The sequence below is a fragment of the Belonocnema kinseyi genome, chromosome 4 (genome assembly GCF_010883055.1).
Source record: "Belonocnema kinseyi isolate 2016_QV_RU_SX_M_011 chromosome 4, B_treatae_v1, whole genome shotgun sequence".
NCBI classification, from domain to species: domain Eukaryota; kingdom Metazoa; phylum Arthropoda; class Insecta; order Hymenoptera; family Cynipidae; genus Belonocnema; species Belonocnema kinseyi.
In genome coordinates this window covers 97834193-97856169 of record NC_046660.1, presented here as the reverse complement: position 1 = coordinate 97856169, position 21977 = coordinate 97834193, and the positions used below count along the sequence as shown (strand labels likewise).

Genomic DNA, 21977 nt, shown 5'->3' with positions numbered 1-21977 from the left:
TGCGTGTCAACAATATGCTAGAACACTTGCGGGAAAAATGCAGAAGGCGGTTGTCCTTGGGTCGCTCCGTGTTCTTAGGGTGCACGAGGCTTTTTCTGGATCATCGTATTGATTCCTTTACAGGCTGTAACCACCTATCTCACGGTTGTGAGATGTGGTTGTGGCTGAAATTTTACCGCGATTTCGCTGGAAGCGGGTGCAATTTTTCAGATTAGTACCCATTCCCGGCGAAATCCTGCGGTTGTCCTTATGACAAATTTTTAATTATATATAGAGGCTCAATGGAGGTTCTAATTATAGCTTACAAGTGGAGAAAATGGAAATATGTACTACTTGTGACGCCTAAAGTAGGATGTAAATATATAGAAATAAGTCCTCCTTTTAGCCCCTTCAAGCCTACGCAGCTGCATACTTTGGAGGATTACAATTTCAACTCAGGAAATTTCTTGAAATTTCTTCAATTCATTAAAATCTATTGAAAATTTCTTCGAATATTTCGAATACTTTCAAAGCTTTTTCAAGCTCGTTGAATTCCTTTGCAATCTTTGAAAAAAAAACTAAAATCTTTTAAATTCCTTAAATTTATTGAAATTTATTTTAAATTTCTTGAAATATTTTAAAATAACCTGAAATATTTCTAATCCTTTAAAATACATTATGATATCAGCGAATCAGTTATAATTTCCTAATGTAGCTTGCACCATTAGAAAATTAAATTTACTCAGATAAACTATGCAGTATACGTTTTTACGACTTGAAATAGCATTCAAGATACTTTCATCAGTTTTTTACGGGCCCGAAATCCACTTCATGCATAGTACTTTTTCGTGGATCCAATTTTCTAATGGGTATTTGTCATTTATATTTGTCGGGGTCATTCGCAAAGTACGTGATATGCTTTAAGAGGGGGGGGGGAGGCTGCCGAATTATCATTCTCCATGTTAAGACCAATGGAAAAAGTATCACGCAGGGGGGGAGGAGGTCAAAAGTGCCTGAAAAATGTATCACGCATTTTGTGAATGGCCCCGTACATGCAGACAGATACAGTGGGAAATCATAAGAGTAAGAAACAAACACTTCGATGAATAATAATTATTAATATTGCTCATTGTAATTTAAAGTTATCTAATTTTAAATCCGATGAAAAAATCAGAATTTTAAATTTTCTGGTTGTTCTAGGTTGCATATTCCGTGCATATGAAAGATAACAAGTAAAGAAAAAAAAGAATAAAGATTCAAGGAAGCTTACATGTAGAAATCTTGATTTTCCAAGTTGAATTTTAACTCAAAAAGAATTCTGTGAAGAAAGCGAAGCTGAATCGCGTTATTAAAGTCTGCGAGCGCTTTACTACTCTGGGTGGTTGTTATGGCACGCGTCGCGGTAGGAACTCCTCCCTGCTTTGTGAATTGTTTTGAAAGAACGGCAGTCGCGTGCGAAGTTTGTCTCGTGAAAGTTGTATATTAATATACCTGTCTTCAAAGAGACACAAAGATACTTTTAAACAGACAAAAGAAAACTGGCAGGTTTAAGTAAAAGTAAAGAGCCTGATGAAGACTGAAGTAATGTCTGGCCTATATCTACATTTATATCCTTATGAATTTTACAAACAATAGAAGAAACGACATGCTAAATTTCAGCAGAAGATCTTTTACCTAATCGCACCTTTTGCTTCTTTTTACTTAGAGAATATATTTATATATGCTTGTTTCATAATATTAAAGGTAATAATTTTACAGGATACCTACTGACTTTACATATGTTTTGGTGAAGCAAATTTTTAGAATGAGTGTTAGAAAAAAGTGTGTATTTGCATTCAAGATTATAGCAAAGTGGAGCACACTAAGCATAAATAATGTACACGTATACTCGAGGACAAAATGAGGTTTCTTATTATGAAAATCTTGAGTCACGAAAGTCTTCGAAGAGCGAGAATAAATAAGCTATATTAAAATCCACTGGCTCAAGTGTTCCTTATTTTCTTTCCTCACAAGAAGCTGGATTTTTTCCCCGTAGTTTTGTTATGTTTCTAATTTTATACACGGAGAATATTTGTGTGTTAAATTTTACTTAACTTAGTTCAGTAAAGGGTGGACATTACGACATTTTATTAAAATTTCACTTTCAATCACGTAAAATGAAATATGGTAATATTTGATATGAAAATATCAATTATTAATATAAATATATTATAATTGAATTCGCGATTCAGTATGAAATAATACAACTAGATAATAAAGATAACCCGAGAATTGGCTAAAATGAGATGTCGATAACCTACCAGTTAGGTAAAATAATTCGAACTGTTAGGTATATTTTTAATCAAAGAAAAAAGTCTACCGCTCTAAATACGTGGAAGATCATCCACTAACTGCTACACACATACTTACACATATCATGCAATTTATAAGTATAATGTTGGTACATATACACAATTTAACTTAAACAATTACATCAAATTACAATACATTACATATAATACAGTCGCAGGCTTTTAGCGATATTAACGCTTTTAAAAATCGAAAACGCAGTGAATGGTTTTAAACCATCTAATCTAAGTTTAGCGCATTCGATCGCTAACGACTAAACCTCACGACTACCTTAACACTTAGAATATCGAGAAAAAAATCTCGGCTATAAAGTGAAAAAACGAGTACGTCAGAGGCGCACGAAAACTATCTGGTCCCCGTTTCATCGAAATTTCTTATTTTCACATTTTATTCATAAACGGGCTTATAAATTTATAGGAAGTAAATAAAATATTGGATAATTTTTTATTACAATTTTGTGACCCTAAAACCCTAAATTATTGAATTTTAAATATTTAAAATTTTTGCAAAATTGTACATTAAAAACTTACAAATTAATTTTACATAAAATCTACTAAATTAAATTAGATTGGAATTTAAGGAATAAAATAAAAAATGTAAACAAATAGGCTTTGCAGAGAGGAAAGGATAGTCTACGTATTTGAATATTTTCTGAAGTTCTACAATATCAATCGAAACTTAAAAATGTTAAAGTTTGTACGGGGATCTTGGCTATAAACTTCAACCCTGATAATGTTGACGAACCTAGCGATTCTCATTTTACCTTAATGTTGTGTAATTCATCTCCTGATAAAAGTGAAAATCTCTGAAAAATTCTACAATCTATACTTTCTTTTAAGCGAATCGTGAATAACACACGAAAGTAAACTTTATATCATTCATTTAATAAAAATTTAGATTACTTTTCATTATTGTATGATATACTGGTATGGAAATACTACAGTCCTTATATGAATTATTACATATCATAATTTTCAATTTTGGACTTGAGATTTTACATAACTCTCGTAATATTTACAGTTCTGTTTTGTATTAAATCCTAAAATAACTGTAAACTTCATCTAAATGCAGTGATGTCCTCCATTTACCGAACTAATTGGGTAAATTTTAATGAACAAATTTTCTCCGTGTATCAAATACGTGTTTGCATTGTTTTGTAATCTAGCTTCAAAACTACCTAACGTTAATAACTCACTCAATTAATTTTGAACTTGCTAGGTAGTACTTCGCAAATGAGTATGTAATTGGACAACTACATCCAATCAGGTATTAAAAAAAAGAGTTAAAAGGAGCTTACACTTAACAATAAGTTTCTAAAAGTATACGAACAAGTTCACATATAAAAGGGTCTCGTAGGCGAATGCACCTACAAATTTGTTAATCCTACTTCCACGGCACTTTTTCCTCTTCCCTCTCCTCTCAAAACATAACTATCATCCCTCTCTACTACCTCCTTTACCAATCAGCCCCTCTGCATCACTTGCTCGTAGCTCATCTTCTACCCCCTCCAATTACCTCTTTCTGTGTTAATATTTCTCATCAATGGTCACATCACAAACCGCTCAACTCCCTTTTGAAACTCCTTCAACACTCTGCCCACAAGCCATTCTCCTTCCACTCTACCGAAATAAATTCCCTCCTCCTCCAACCATATGTCCCCCTATTCACTTATGATCGTGAACTTATCTGCTCCTACGTCTTATTCACTCCTTATGCATTTCGGCACTAGGAAAACCGTTATTTGCTACAGAACTTTCCTTTACCGTAATTTAGATTTTGAATTAAAAGCAGATATTTACCCTCTATTCCCTTATGATCGTAACCTTATCTGCTCCCACGTCTCCCAATCAGCTCATGCATGTCGACACTAGAAGAATTTTTATTGGTCGTGTGTAGTAGTTTCCCTTAGCACCATTTAGATTTTAAATAAAAAACAGTTCTTTGCCTGAGTTGTACCTACATTTTTTTAAATTTCTACGCACGTCTATTTGTAAATTTTTCCTATAAATCTGTACATGACGTAATACAGATAGGGAATAGACAGTCGGGTGCACTGTATCGCGCACAAGTATATACCTGCTTTTCAAGTCGAAAGGGGTGACGAGGTACGCGCGTCACACCTTGAAGTGTCGCTATAGTAACTAGTATGTGACCGTAAACTAAAGGCGTGACAAACAGGGAAGAATAGACAATGACGAGGCTCCTGTCGAGACTCTCTATACCAAAGGTAAGTCCGCTCGTGCATACGATAACATCCACGTGCATGCCTTGGAGTTGTTCCAACTTTCACACCCCTAACCCACGTTTCCCCCCAAACCACGCTTAAAGTGCATTTCGTATAACCCATTCGTACACAACCTCGAGCCAACCCGCTAAGATTAATCTACACACCTTACTAATTCTGTGTTTATTGCTTCTCTCTCGAGTTGAGATTCATAATAAACTCCCTAGATTTAAAAATTTTAATATTTACCCCCAAAGTGTACAGTCTAGCTTTTTGCATGGGTATGCCACACTAACGAATGAAGCAAGATATTTTTACTAAAAATGTTGAGAAAAATTAGAATGTATTATGAAAGAAATCAGTTTATGAAGCAGGTAAAGGGCCTTTATCAAAAATATTGAAAAGCGAACGCTCTTATTTCTTTTTGATCCTGTTTTTCATCACTCTCCCATACCCTCCTCACACCATCATAGTCTACACCCCTGTGACTGTCATATAACTTTTACCAAAACCTTCTGCTCTGCCCCTCTCCGTCATCTCTACCCTTCTCCGTCATCTCTACCAACAGCCCTCCAATCTTCTACCTCTTTTTTCCTTTAATCTCTCAACCATGTGGCCCCTCCACATTCACTAATCTCTTTTATGGTACTTTCTATAAGCTTCATTTATCCCTCTTATTATTTCTACCTCTATAATCCCCTTCCCTTCTTTATTAAACCCCTCCTTTGCAATACCAACCTTCATGCCCATTTTTGTTGTTAATATTTACGTATGCGCAATCACCTTCCTCCCCACACATCCTTCCCTTCATCAAACATTTAGTACCTCCCACACTCTTTACCTTGATCCCTTATCACTGTATTCCCCAAAACGAACTCTCATGCACTATATCATCCTAAAATCCGGAAAAACTTAAGAAAACTGTAGACAAACCCAAGAATGGAAAAAAATTGAAATTGAAAAAGGTGTAAAAGTTTACAGATAATCATTTTTTTAAACATATCTTCCCGCGCACCTCACCTAGATTTAAACCGACCTATACCACATTCAGTACACTTCATGGGCGTCCAAATGCATGGTATTTTGTGTGACTTCCAAAACCCTTGCTTTCGATGCACCCTACTCCCGAACCTCGTCTGAGTTATTTTCCCTTTTCCCCCTCTTTAATACTCATCCACTCTTTTCCTCTATCTACCTCACTCTTGCACAAATATACCCCCCTTCCGAATATACCTCAACCCGCATCACTCTCTTTCTGTCCTCACCAAACTTTTTCTGCTCCTTCCTAATCACACACTGAAAAAAAAAGGTTACTTGATCCAAAGAAATATAGTAATGCATACGTCCAATCAAATACTATTTTGATCAAAGACAATTTTTCTTATTTTAAAAAATAATTTTTTTCAAATAAGAAACTTACTTTTGTCATAAGAAAAATTTCTTAAGATCAAAAAAATATTTGTTTGGACGTATTCAGTAGTGTATTTCTATAAATCGAGTAATCTTTTTTCTCAGTTCATACATCATCCTCTCCTCTTCTAGTCCATATACAGCTTCTTCTCCTTCACACCCCTCCCATCATCATTCGACTGAATAAATTACGAATACAGTTCTACTTTAACCCTTCCCGTATTTCTATCCCCATATTTTTAGGTACTAATCTACTGATGGACTATTTCCTCATGCAAAATGTAACAGCCGAGGCCTAATGAAACCCCGACCGAAATGAAAAACAAAATATTTTTATAATTTTTGTTCTGTATCCGTATTTGCCAATTCAATAGATTTATGTAGATTAAGTTATTCGAAATACTGAAATTGTAAAATTTTCTAATTACTTGTAATACTCTAAAAGATAGACGTATTAAATATGACGTGGTGCCAATGTTGTCTTTAATTTTGTTCCTATCTGTCAAAACGTAACATAAAGTAAACAAAGATTCGGTTCTTTTGGAATAAAATAACATAACGAAACGAAAGTTTCGTCCGAGTCACTAATTTAGACTTCAAAAGATACGAATTTAATAGTTTTTGTGGCATTGACTCTTGCGTCTAAAGGCTAATTTGGTGTACAGCTTCGGTAATTCCAAAAGTAAAGTAACTATAGGGTATAAGAGCACGACTATGAAACTACATCGAGTTAGATAACCGTCGGTCGTTGCCCATCGGACCAGAGCCATTGGAATGCAATCGAATTATCGCGAACTCATCACTAGTGCTTCTCTCCCGCCCCCCAGCATTCTCTTCCCCAACGCCCATCTGCTCATCTGCCATTAAACAATACACTCATGCAAATCACCCCGGCTTAATTGCGACTGTTTTGCATACACGGAATACTCTTGCGACTATCAGAGCTTCGCGATCGCGTAAGGATATGCCCACTCTCATTGGTTCAACACTTCTGTTGTGAGAGAGGTCACTTTTCGTTTATTGGTGTCCCTGCAATCATTTTATAGTCGGACAGTGTAGTTTCCTTCATTCTCGTATAATGTTATCAAGCCAAACACTATTTGGCTTTTATAATGGCTTCAGCGGATATTACTGCAACATAAATTGTATTATTCCAGAATAAGAGAGGAACCACTTTGTCGATCGTAGTTTAGGAGACATTCGCGTTTTTGTGAACAATGATCTAAAGCACCGATTTTAATGTTTCGATAAGAAATTATACTTTAATCAATGCTCTGTCAGATTACTGCCCTTGTGTCCTGGAAGTGGGTACACTGAGAAAACATACTTGTTGAAAATAACCAAAATTCTGCTGAAAATAGCCAAGTAAGACTGCTAATATAGCACCTGCAAACTTTGTTGTGAAATTTAACCAAGTTGTATTGGCTAAAATTTTTTGATTAAAATTAGCAACCTTTTTGTTACGTTAGCCAACCTCATTCTGTTGCGGGGGCTAACCTGCTCGGTTACTGTGACCAATGTACTTGGCCGTCGCAACCGAGTGTCTCCGCTACGCCAACTAACCTAATCGGTTACAGGAACCAATGGACTTTGCTGTCGCAACCGACTGTATCTGCTACGCTAACTAAGCTACTCGGTTACAGTAACCAGTGTACTTGGCTGTCGCAACCGACTGCATTCTCACTGCATTCATTGTAATAATATTCTATAATAACAATCTAAAAATAATTCTCAAACAAACATAAAATTATTTATTCAAAAATTTTCGTGTCAGAAATAATAATTTTTCGATTTAGGGGCATGTGATACTTTGTCGTTTGGTCAATCGGGTACAGTTCAGTAAAAAAATAAGAATTCGGAGATACAATAAAATATCATAACGGACGTCCCTCGACTGTTTTTGAGGCATAATAACAACAAAGCTTATTGTGCTAAATAAAAATGTTATGCATGTGCATTATTTTGAGGTTAGGGTGGTTTTTCAGCTCTCTCTTATTTTGATAATGTACATCTCTGCCGTACGGATGATGTCGGTAAGCACTCTAGAATAATTATGGGAGAGAATTGTAACAAAACATATTTAACATAACTATTTTTTGACGCGCAACTGAATCCTACCAATCACAACCAAAAAAGAATGGAGTCGAAGGGAAATTACGCTAACAACGATGCTAGCGATGGCTCCTTTCTAAACTGCGCAAACAACGGTCCCTTCGACTGTCCTTACTGCGACACCTGCGCAATTCTGCTAAAAGTATATCTCTGCTCGGTTAAAAACTCGCAACTTAACTTGGTTTACTTTTACAAAGTTCAAAAGCACTTGGTTAAAACTTATCAAATTCAATTTGTTAGATTCACCTACTAAGAATGTTAAAAAAGAACCCAGTATATTTGATTGATTAAAAACGACAATATACTTGAGAAAAAATAACAAGCATATTGGTTGTGTAAAAAGTGACTAGTTTGCTTGTGAAAATATAACTACTAGGTGCAGCTTGGTTAAAATTTATCACGAAGCATTTGTTTGCTTTTAACCGAAAAAATCGTTTTATTTTAGCAAAGAACTACTCATTCAAATTTTGCAGAGTCAAACTCGGTTCTGATAACCAAGTAATGTGTTATTTTTTACTATTTGACTTTAACCGTTTCAACTCGGCTGTGATAGCAACAAGCACATGATTACTTACAAACATTACTCTGTTCTTTTTAAATAATATGTCTTTAACCGAGCTATTTATCCAGCTCGGTTAACGGCTCGTTTTCTCAGTGTAAATTTCATGCTTAAAAAACAAATTTAACACGTGCGTTTATGGCACTTGCCAAATTTAGATACGCTTTTCCCGAAAAGATATTTTTTTTTAACCTAGAAGATGCGTAATTGGCTTAAAATGTCGGGAATTAATATGGCCATATGTTCTTATGTAAAAATTTCTACTGCTCTAAGTTTCTAATATATTAATCCTAATAATAGTTGTAAATAGCCGTTACAATTGCTTTAAAGGAATATCCCCTTTGATATTTTTTTTAGTACCAAAACCTAGTTTGGAGCCAATGACAAGTTTATTCCTTTTTGCAGAACAATGAAACAGAAATCCGTAAAAAGCGAGAATATCAATCTCTTGTGAGACTTTTAACACAATTATCCAAAATAGATTTTTCGCATAGTTTGAAAACGTAATTGAGTCCAAATGTAATCAAAAGCAACTTCATTGAGTGGAGAAAACCTCGAATGTCCAGCCCTTGTTGGAAGATAACTAAGTTTTACTAATTATTGTTAGTCATCGATCGCTTACGTCTGTAGTCAAACTTTTTGTTTCGTATCACATTTTAAAACCTCGCGAAAGCAATCGCCAAATGGAGTTTTCAACTTTTATTGTCAGTCATTGTCAAACAGCTCTACTGATTATTGACTACATATAAAGTGTAGACTCTAGACATATTCTATGTTAGATTTTAGTTATTAGATGGGTCAATAACTTTTATTTAAAGAATTCAAATTTTAATATTGTTTAAAATTCTTTATAATTTGAATGGACATCTCGTGCAAGTTTGATACCCCAGTTCTCAGCACCAATGAATGACGTTGCTTCCTATTTTTTAACACGCGAAGAATCTAACTTTCACTAGAATGTGAAACTTGGAAATTGCAATGGAGAATCGTTCTCGTATTTCACGTAAAAGTTGGAGGCCGATCTTTGGTAAATTAGAGTCGCGGTCGTATGCGGTTCGTGAACGTCCATTTCTCCTATGAGAGAGAATCGTGGGGAGATTTATGACGGCCATTAAAACTCTTCACGGTTCTGCTATTGAGATGCATTACCAAGGTATCCAATTGCTCAACTTTCCGACTAAGTTTCTATAGAGAAAAAAATTAAAATTTTACTTATTCAGGTTGTACTTGAGTTTAAAAACTAATTGACAATGAGATATCCAAAAAGTTTACCAAACACTTTTTGATAAAGAGATCTTGCAACTTCCATGCTGACTTAATTTTTCAAAAACGCACCTGATAGAAAAACTGTAATGTATGCCATTAATTTTAGTATATCTTGATCTATATTGTCTACATTATCCTTTAAAATTTATCTTCTCAATTTTGAACCGAAAATAATTATAATAGTATCCATTTCAATAAAAAAGAATTAACTTTAGACGAAAAATAGTTAGATTTTCTAATTCAGTTTAATTAAATTATTTTAACGAATGGCGAAAGGCATGTTATATTGAACATACGTTTAAACCTATAAGTATTTATTCAACATACAAATAAGGGGCCGCTCAAAAACTAATTCACGTTCTTTTGAAACCTGTTTACATCAATCCTCTTCTTCTTCACAGATTATAAAAACCTTGAACTACCCATGATACCGTCACAAATACGAGCATCCCTAATTTTTTTTAATCAAAATGTTTGATTAAACCGGGTGGTTTTTCATGGAAATAGGAGAAAAAAATCTTTTAAATAAAACCAATGTTACAATAGGTATCATATTACATTCAAGAAGGCGAACCATATTTCATTTTAAACAAAATAGTTAAATTCTCAATTAGAAAACATTAGATTTGTACCAAAACAAAATAATTTTCAAAGAAAGAATTGAGTTTTAGAGCTAAAAACTGGAATGTTTTTAAAAAACAGTTCATTTCTAAACTCGAAAAGATGAAGGTTACACCAAGAAAGATGATTTCTTAATCAAATTGAGACGTCCTAACGATAGGATGCCAACAAACGTGTTCGACTAGATGCTACTTAACCAAAAATATAAATAATAAAAAGCTAACCGAGAAGTTAGCGCCAGAAAAGTCTTGCTCGCGGAATTGAGCAAGATGAAGCTAGGAGTGGCCAAAACTAAAAGATGCTCGCTCATTCCATCGAATAATGAAAGTGCTATCTCGGGAGAGAAAAACATGAAGATAGAATAGGTAGATAGGCCGAGATAGATCCTTTATGATTTGATGAAGCGAGTGAGCACCTTTTAGTTTTGGCCAACTTCTAGCTTCATTTTGCTCAATTCCGCGATCAAGACTTTCTGGCGCTAACTTCTCGGTTACCTTTTTATTATTTATATTTTTGGTTAAGTACCGTCAAGTCGTCTCGTGTGCGTTGGCATCCTACCATTAGGATGCTTCGATATAATGGAATTTTAAGAAAACCAACACATTAATTACAGGCCAAAAAGATGGATTAGTATATAAGAAAATAGTTGAACTTTTAAATAAAGTCGAATTTTCAATCAAATAGTCGAATTCTTAAACAAGAAAGATTATACTTTAATCAAAAGATTTGAATTTTGAAGCCAAGAAAACACATTTTTTTGAGGAATTTTAGAATTCTTTCCTTCCAAAAAGAAGAGTATTCAACTGAAATGATAAATCTTCAACGAACAAAATAATGTATTTTTATCAAAGAAGTTCAACTTTCAAACAAAAAGTGGAATCTTTTACCAACAAACATTAATTTTCGACGTGAAAGAAAATACTTGATTATTGAAAAAAATAATTTTATTTTGAATAAAAATTAGTTGAACTAAGTCTGAAACGATGAATTCTCAACAAAAGATATGTAACAGCTGATATTTTTCTTTCAAGTACAAAAATGTAAACCTAATTGTTGAATTTTCACCATATTCCATTAAAAAAATATATAATTTTCAAGAAAATGGTTAGATTTTTAACCGAAAAGATGAATCTTTAACTAATAAAATGAATTTTTGCCGAAGAGTCTCGCTTTCAGCCAAGTAATTTAATTTCTAACCAAGAAGATTAATTTTCTACTAAAAAATATGAATTTAAAGCAAAATACACCAATTTTCAATCAAATAATCGAATTTTTAATTAAAAACTATGATTTTTCATCAAAAAATTAAATAATTATCTTTTCTATTGAAAAATTAATTTTCTTTAAAAAAAAAATATTTCAAAATTTTCGTAAAATTTTCAACCTATGAGATGGATCCTCGAGAAGTAAAATGGATTTTTAACCATATGTTTCAGCTTCTAACCACGACGTTTAATTTTAAATCAAGATGATTCATTTTCTACTAAAAAAGACGAAATTACAACAAAATACATTAATTTTCAACCAAAAAAGGATTAGTCAAATGTTCAATTAAAAAAATTAACTTTAAGTTTTAAAAAATCTTCAACAGATTAGTTAAATCTTCAACCAAGTAGCAGCATTTTTAACTAAAAGGTATTAATACAGAATCAAACATATAATAGCAGGGTTTTCAATTATAAAGTATTAACATTCACCTAAAAATAGTTGGATATTATAAATTTTTTAAATTAATTCTGTTCGCATTTAAACGAAAAAGTGAGAAAAGAAGGACGATTCGTTAAAACACGGGAAAAAGAGGAAATATGCAACAGAGGTCAAACAAGAAAGAGAGCGTGAAGTCTATATTTAAATGGTTTACTTGTAAAATAAAATCACTAATTATAATCTTTTTCAAGCATTTTAAACATTTTTATTCAGATTTATATTTTACATATGTTATGTGACATTCTGCGCCAACCCCTCCCTCCTAGAAGCATGAAGTAGTTTTGATACGGCTACTTACTGATTTGAACCTATGACCAACATAAACTTATTTTCTTCCCTTGTTGAGAGAAGTATATCATCAAATTCCAAATAGTCTTGAATTCCATATTCTTTAACGAGATAGTTAGAATTCTGTTGCCCAAAATTGTAATTGTTCAAAATGAAATAGTTTTCCAAGCTATATAGAACCTAAACTCCCGAGAACGTGAAGCTGTATCAAGAGGATGCAGAGTTTTAGTGCAGCTAAGGTATTCATAAAGGAGCTTTAGGCTCGGTTAGTGGTGTGCACTGTTCATACATCAAGTTGTATAAGTGTAAGCAGGGCCCCAAAGGATGAACGCATCCCTTGTTCCAGTGTAGAACTACAAGGGTTGTACTTTCACAGATGCGAGATCGGCAAGCAAGCAAGTAAGCAAGCAAGCAACCTCTACATGCTGGGCTAGATTCCCCACCTTGGAACTGCTAAGTGCTACAATGGCATCAACGCCTCTTACACAGAATTACTGTTAACGTGCACACCCCTTAAACTGATTAACGTTTCGATCATACTTGGCTTTTAGCAATTATAGAAAGGTAGAAAGTGCCTAGTTTAACTCAAGGTTGCAACAATGTGTAAGTGCATTATGATCATTAAGGGGTCGTTCAAAAAATACGTAATGCCTCTGCGTGACGCTGTAAAGGCATATATTTTTTTTATCAATTTGCCTAAAATATAAATATGTTTTTGATAATCCATTAAGTATGTTCTATTCCGCAAAATAACATGAAAAATGACAAAGTTCTATCCTCAATTACCCCAAAATGACGTTTTCTTTCCTCAAGAAGATATTAGATGAACAGTCGAAATTTTTCATTTTTATGTAGAATTTCCGCAATGTCTCCAGAAAATGTTATTAATTTTTCCCTAGGTGCGGCCAAAGTATGAGCTTCGAGTAAAAAAGTCATTTAAAAAATGGTATACTTGAAAAAAGGATTTAAGACTGCGAAAGTGTGAATCATGTACAAATAATTAAATAATTTTGTATACTTCTTTTTAAATGATTTTACTTTACATTTTTATAAACTTTTTATTCATAACAGTACATATTTTTTTCGAAAAAAATCGGTCAAGCGGTTTTTGAGTGAAACCGTTTTTTATTTTTATTTCCTCCTCCATAACTTAAAAAAAACGCAATTTGAAGATTAAAATTTGTTGTAGTTTTTGGCTGCCTTCATGCACATTTTACAATAATTTCAACCTGATACGAGCGGGGGCAAATTTGTCATGCTTACCTGGCTATACCCTTTAAATTTAAATCCATTACGCTTGAATCGTTTATGTTTGAACGATCGAAATTGGATAATTTTAAATTAAATTTGTTTGATAATTAACTATTTAGAATGAACAGCTCTGAAAATTTCTTCATTACGAATTGAAAGCGATTCAAACAAAAAAATTTAAATTGCTAACTTTCAAAATGGAATAACTTAAAATTACAGAAGTTCAAAATAAAATAGTTTAAAATTCAAAGCACTCCGAGATTTACAATTTTATATTAAAATGCCTACATGAAAAATTATTGGCTTTAATTAAAAAATACTGAATTTGAGAATTTGCAATATTGGAGACTTAAAATCTGAAGATTCTGAAAGACATGAATTTTTCAAAATGAAATATAAAAGGCCTTAAGTACATACTGTGCAATTCTAAACACGGAAAAATTAAAAGTTATTTGGTTTTATACCTGGATTTTGAAATTGCTCAACCTAAATTGTTTCAACTTTCAGTTCCAAATAAGCATGCTTATAATTAGTACTGAAATTATCTCAATCATACGACCTTCAAATAGCAGTACTTTAATTTTTATGGGGGGGGGGGGCCTACAATTATAGACTTGTAATTTAATTGCAAAAAATAAATCAACTGGATAGTACATTCAATCTTTTATAACCAAATAGTGAAAGAAATAGAAAAAATGGTCCTTGAGCAAAAATGGCAGCTTCAAAAATGGCAGGCAGCCCTTAAAAGGTGAAAAAATGGGTCAGTTGGAGACCTTATTTCTTTGAATTTCAACCGTGGTAGTCTAAATATAAAAATTTCTTCAACAAAGTAATTCAGTTTTAAAAGCTCTATTTAGAAAAATCTTCATAGTATCATTATCTCGATAAATCTAGCAACTAGGAAAAATCTGTTGTGGCAAAGCCCAGTAGGAAAAAAGAGAGATAGTAGAAAGAGGGATTTAAGGGCTGTTCGCGATACATGCAGGGGATTTCTTGGTGGAGCTAGATCTCAATTATGTATTCATAGCCGAGTGGTAGTGGAACCGAGGAATGGGGCCAGGAGTAGCTGGAACCGCTGGGGGAGTCAATAGAAATGAAATATCAACGGTGACCTCCCCTCGCGACTCCAGTCATCTCCACAATATGGGATCTAAAGTGTTTTTCGATATCTTGAAAAATTCTTCTGAAGAGTAGGTCTTTCCCTTCCCTCATCTTAATTCTGCTCTTGCCTCCGCATTCCTCTACGTGCTTCCTAATATCGATGCAATCCTTCGAAAATCCCATAAGCTTCATTCTCTATTTTTCTACAATCAATATTGCATTATATGTTCAAGTTTATGATAAAATTCATTATTTTAGAACAAAATATTTCAGGTCAATATTAATTATTTAACCAAAATTATTTGGTTTTTTAGCTTCCGTTGTAGGTAAAATCTGCAATTCTTATTTAATCCTAAGCTGATTTTCTTCTTCACTATAATTTGCACAACTATATGGTCGGCTACGTCTCGCGCATAAATTACGCAAAGTTATTTTTGTCCGATCCTCCTTGAAAATTCACCATTGCATGTATGTGAAGCGCATCCCGCCGCGGGTCGACACGAAACTTTACGCCCGATACGTAACACTTTACACCCGATACATTACACTTCACGCCCGCTACACATACTCTGCACTACGCAAGTGAGAATACAGAGAAAATTATTTTTAACTTCAATAAAATGGAATCGCTGGCCCTCACAGTTTCCCTCCTGCTAAGCACGATATTTCTTCCTTTCACTTATAATTTAAAATTGTCCAAAAAAGTATGGTGCGTATGAAGTATTCACAATGTACTATTTTCAGAAAATTTAACCCACGCACCCAATTTTGTTAGAGTTCGTAAGTTTTAAACATCCTACCCTTACCGTACGTAATTTCTTCTGAATGGATTTTTTTCGTGAATGTATCCAAGGTTCGTCCAAAAATAACGAAAGCCGATTCAGGTATTTACCCGTAGGAGAGGGTTTAATAAAAACCTACTGTTTCTTATAAATTAACAAAGTAGTTCAACTTTCGACCAAATAGTTTAAGTTTATATTTAAAAATATGAATTATCAATGTAAAATATAATAGATAATATTTTAACCCAGGAACATTTTCATTTTAAATGAACAACAAAAACGAATTTTTCAACAAAAGAGTTAAATCTTTAACTTAAACAGATTCTGTTTTAACCAGTTTAATTTTCAAGATCAATTTTAATATCAAAGACAAAAATTTTTATTACAAGTTTAATTTTCATCTAAGAGAGATTTTTCAGTCGATAACGAAAAAAAATTTAATAAAAAATGTAAATGTTTCAAGCAAAAATACAAGATTTCTATAAAACAGTTGACTCTTTTAACGAAATAATTGATTTTTCAACCAAGAAATTTTTTTTTTTAATCTTAAGCCCATGTAACGAGTGGGTCTCGTGACCAGATTCCTACCTTACCGCCAATTTTTTATTTACCAACTTATTTTCAAACGAAAAGATTCACCGCAAAAAATTAACCTTGCCAGATAAGCTTTACATGAATCGAAGATTATCTTTTGTCTTATAAGCGCTCCATTTATATTTGAGATGTAGCGAGAATTACGACACCAGCGCTATCTGTGAGTTGCTTTTTGCGTTTATTGCTAAATGGTAATAAATAAGTTCTAATTCGTCTACAATAATGTGATTTATTTCGGAGGAGATATATCAGTAAGAACACATTTTTTTGTGTTTTCTGTTGTTGTTTCTATATGTTTTACCGAAATTTGCTCAATTCAGCCTATCAAGTATTTACATTCTCAATAAAGCATTTCAATGTTGAACCTAAAAAGATAAAGTTTAACAATAAATGAATAGTTGATATCTCAAATTTTTTAATCAAATTAAGTGTGTCCTCAACTAAAACAACTTAATTTTAAACCAAGCAGCTCGATTTAAAAAAAATTGATTTTTATATTTTTATACAAATGGTTCAATTTTAAACCCAGAGGATTAGTTTTATACAGAAAGACGAATTTATAACAAAATATATGCAATTTCAAACAAATAGTCGAATTTTCAACCTAAAAGAGGATGAATTTTTAACAAAATGATTAAATATTCCAACAAAAAGGATTGAAATTTACCTAACAGATAAATTTTGCATCGAAAATTAAATACTTAAATTTTCAGTTAAAAAAAATAATTTTCAACAAGACAGTTAAATTTAAAAAAAAAGAATTTTTAAATAAAAAAAGAATACAAAATTCAATTAAATTGCTAAATTTTCAAGCCAAAAATACGAATTTTCAATAAAAAATAATGCTTTCTGAACAAAATTGTTGAATTTTCAACCAAATAATTAAATTTTATGTCAAGCTACAAAAATTTTAAACAAAAAAGATTAATATTTAATCAGAAATTTAATAGTATACGTTTTAACCTAAAAGACTCTTAGGAGTGAATAACAATTGCAGATTTTTTATACAAAGTAAGTAAAAAAATAAAACTCTAAGTACCTATTCTTTAAAAACAACTATAACGCGAAGCATTTTTTACATTCTCATCATTTATGATTGAGAAAGTATTAGAATTGTCGGAAATTTGACTTCACACTTTTTCAACGGATCTCCACGTTTCGAGACCCCCTGAATCCGAAAATCAGGTTTTCACGATGGCATCTGTCTGTCTGTCCATCCGGCCGTCCGTCCTTCAACACGATAACTCTCGAAAAAATGAACGAAACAAATTCATCTTTGGCACACTTTTTTTAGGTCCTAAAAGAAAGGAGGAGTTCGTGAACCAATCATTTTTGATTAAAATTCAAAAAGTTAGCGCATTTTGAACATTTTTGAGAGAGCTTTTTTCTGAATTTGAAAATTCTATGCACGGATATTTATAGCATTTAAAAAAACAAACAACTTATCCTAATGACTTTTTTCGACAAAAAGAAAATTCTCAGAGTTATAGCGTTTTCAAAATTTTTTTAATCAACCGAAAATCAAAATTTGAAGTCGAAAAACGCACGATATGAAAAAAGTCAATGAAAGAAAAACATTTCTTTTTGAAAGACCTACAAGATTATCATAACCAATTTTTGGATTTTCTTAAAAAATCTAAAATTCAAAGTTTGATTGCACAAAAAATAATGGAAAATTAAAAAATCCATTTGTGAACAAACTATGTAGGATACGAAAAAAGATGAATAAACAAAAATTGTTATCCCAAAAAAGATCTACAATTTCGTTAAGAATCACTTCTTGATATGACGTGTACTTTTTGTTTTATTCGTGAAAAATAACGTTAAAAAAATAAAATAAAAAAAATGGGTGGAAAAACGACGAAAGTTACGAGAAAAAGAATCCAACAAAACCTGTTTACAAATGTCTGTCGGAAATCGAGCGCGCAGCGCGAGTGTCACGATGAGAATGTGTACGTCAAAGCCTACAGAGCTTTGAGAAACTTAATATCTGACTATACTTAATTAAGTAGACAATTCAGAATATGAAGACGCATACAAATACTGCCATCTAAAAGAGATCTTTTTGATAAAGTTTTTTTCAAGCATTCCAAATGCAAAGAATAAATATCCGAGCGCGAAGCGCGAGATTCAACAGTCGCGCGCCCTAGGCGCGCTCAAACTTGCGAGCGAAGCGAGCCGCGGGCGTAGCGCGCGATGAGTATGTGCCCGCAAGGCGGGCAGATTTTTTCTGTTAAGTAAGCTATAGTATTTCTTTCAAAATTAGTTACAATCAGTGTAGGGTTTTTGATTGTATAAATTATTTTGAAAATAGCTAAATTTTTAAGACGAGCGTACGTAAGTGAACATCTATAATGCAGAATGCGACGGGTGGTTTTTTCTCACTTCTAAAAAAGACTTTGCATAGGTATAGATTCTGTTAATGAGAACAGAAACGGGATTCCGATAGACTGGAAATAAAAGGGGAATTCAAAAACCTTAGTGGAATATGGGTGAAACTTTTAGCAGCAGGCGAATCTCGCCTTGTATGCGTAGCTAGTCTATCCTTATGTGTATTCTTGACATGTCACATGCAAGCACTCCGGACAGTAATAAATTCTCCGCAGATGGAAGAACCGGCCTGTTGCAGTCCATGTTGGCTTGTGGGCCTTTTATTGCTGTATCGTTTATATTTCATTGTGAGTGTCACTCGAGGACTACTAAAGTATCTGCTTATCTCTTGAAAATTGTGTCTTCCTCTCTATCGGCTGCGAAAGTGCATCAATTTATAAGGACTTTACTACGAAATAATTACGGATATTTCCTAGATAAATACAGCTTTTTCTTTGAAAGAAAACGGAATTTATCCTTACAGTTGAAATTTTAATTCCAATTAGTATAAGAATTACAAGACTATTTTCATCAAAATCTTCACTTCAATTGACTTCAACTCCACGTGTTCCTACACAAAAGATGAATAAAAATACTCAGGGAAAGTGGAGGGAGGGGGATACGCCAACGATTTTTCTATGTAAGATATTTTCATGTCTCTGATTCACTACAAAACAAAACTTTAAAATATTTGATTGTATTACCTCATGCATTAAAGGAAGCACAGCGTATGCTACTTTATTGATGATTGTAACAGTAATACTTGTAATTTAACTAATAATATTACAAGTAGCTAGTAATATTAGTATTTATATTAACTCTAAGAATCATTAAAACACGAACAAATAATACAGGAATAAACGAATAAGGGGTAATATAAAAATGATGTCAAGTGGTTTTCTTAAATTTTCACTCCTCACCCCTCACACCTTACATCCTTATTTAAGGTACCTTGAGATTTGCGCCGTCTCACCCCTTAATCATATTAAGATTTTACAAAGTTAGAAAATAAAATGTATTCATAACTCAGTATTAAGTTGCAAAAACGGAAAATCTTTTCATTTCTGTAGGACTTAAAATTTGCGTAGTACGCCAATTTATTTTTAAAGAAAAATGTCCAGTTTTCTTACCTAATACTTCAAAAGTATGACAAATTGACTTCAATGCTTTTTTTCCACTTTTTCTATAAATTATCAAAATTCTTTTTTATTTAACCCGGCTGCATAATATGCATGCTTTTTGGTAGAAAATTCTAATATTTTGTTGCAAAATCGTTCATTCGGCCTTGTAACTCAATATTTGGATTTAAACTTTTTTTTCGGTTAGAAAATCCATCTTACTTCGGTTTCCTATCATTTAAACAGCTGAATCTTTCATCTTTTTTGTAGAAAGTTGATCTTTTTTGGTTAAAACTACAGCTGTCTAGTTAAAAACTATTTTCTTTGTTGAAAATTAACATCTTTGTTGAAAATTCACATTTTCGGGTTCAGAATTCAACTGTTTTGTAGAAAATTCGTATTTTCGGTTCGAAAATTTGGTAGCAGCTCAACTATTCAGTAATTGCCGCCTCGCACTTTGGAAGAGCCTTGGCGGCCCACGCGGTGAACACTAGCCAGCAAGTTTTTCATCTCCGGAAAGTCGTGGCGCCGGTACATCTTGAGAAAAAGGTTCTCTCAGTACTTACAGCTATTGTTCCTGGTAGTTCGGAATCCACCTTAGACTTTAAACAGGTATAAGGAAATTGTGGTCCCCTAGGATACACACTAGAAGCTACCGTTACAAGAAAAACTCAACTATTCCGTAGAAAGTTTAAACACTTTGTCAAAAAATGGGTTTTTAGTTCAAATTAATTGATTTGACTTAAAAGTTAATTTCTTAGCTTGAAAATTAAGCTAATCATATATTTTGTAAAAAAATAAATGAATACAAATTTTATCAAAATATAAGTATATTTTGATGAAATTTCAAACTGCTGATTTAAACATGAACGATTTCGTTAAAAATTTATGTACTTTGTTGGAATTTCGTTTTGTTTTAATTTAGCTTTGTCTGATTTAAAATATTTTTTTGTTGAAATATTAACTACACATTACATTTTTTTATTTATCGTTACAGGATACAAATTCAACTAATTGATTTTTGTAGAAATCTCCTCTTTTTGGGTTAAAAATTTGCCATTTTGAATTAATATTTTCCCTAATTGACTAAAAATTATTTATTAATTAAAATTTTTAATTTTGTTGAAAATTCGTATTTTTAATTTGTAAATTTATTTCTTTTGGTAGAAATTTATTCATTTTTAGTTAGAAATGCAACAGCGTGGCTGAAAATGAATCTGCTTTAGTTGAAAATTCTACAATTTTTTAAAATTCACCTTTTTCGTTTAATTCAACTGATTTTGATTTAAAAGGTAAACTGGGTACACATGGTTGAAAATTTCAGAAAAAATGTATGTAATGTATGCACGGCTCCTTAGGTCAAGAGAAATATCCTTTGTTAAGGTGAATTTAAGTTCTTAATTTCTCTTACTCCCATATTTTTCTCATTATCCTTTTCTCTCATTTTAAAGTCTGTCAACAGAGTGATTATGTACATAAGGGTACACACACACCGCACAGTAATGATGATGAAGACGCATGTTTTTTCTTCAGAGCTTTTTTTCCTATGGAACAAGCTCTTGAAAGACGGCATCAGCTACTTTAAAATTTTTCTCTTTTTGTGACTCTATATACTTGGACAAGGTCTTTCGATGGAAGGAAAAGCTCGTTTCTGCGATATCTTTTAAACTGTGACAAATGAACCTGGCGTTGCCAGCCAACTTACCGTTAGGCGGGAACTCGTAGAAGAACGCGGATCTCGGGCTCAGACAACTGGAACAGAGAAAATTACGGTTAAAATATGCTAACAATTAAAGCACCGCTACTGCTAGCTTGGTTGGCTCCCTAGTCACTGGGAGCCAACGATGTATATTTCTCCCCTTTTCCCATTTTACCCCTTTCACTCTCTCTCTTTCTCTTCTCAAGTATTTATTCCTTTTAGTCTTTCCCTCTTTCACTCTTCTCTTTCCTCACTCACTCACTCTTTCTCTCCCTCTCTCGCTCTCTCTTGCTCGCTCTCTCTCAATTTACCACTGCAAGCCAAAAGATGCAGACTTGGCACTGAGCTCAGAAATACGATTTCAAGCAAAATACACAAGGAAAAACACCAGTCTATTAAACTTATTAACCGGGTTGTGGCGCTTTAATTCGAGATAAATGGATGCACTCGTCTGTATCAGATGACATCTGCTTTCCTCGTGTTTCTCCCAGAGAGAAATTTGAATGCATCTGAAACTTAGAGTGTACATATACAAACGAAAGTTCTA

General features: G+C 33.0%; 1 protein-coding gene across 1 annotated transcript in view; it reads right to left on the bottom strand.

Moving 5' to 3' along the window:
- The window catches only part of LOC117171200 (SAM and SH3 domain-containing protein 1-like), a 574484-nt gene that overhangs the window by 132681 nt on the left and 419826 nt on the right, over positions 1-21977 (bottom strand). The window contains exon 2 of the mRNA XM_033358281.1: positions 21437-21483. Within this exon, the coding sequence (XP_033214172.1) occupies positions 21437-21483 (47 nt within the window). The remainder of the gene's footprint in view (positions 1-21436; positions 21484-21977) is intronic.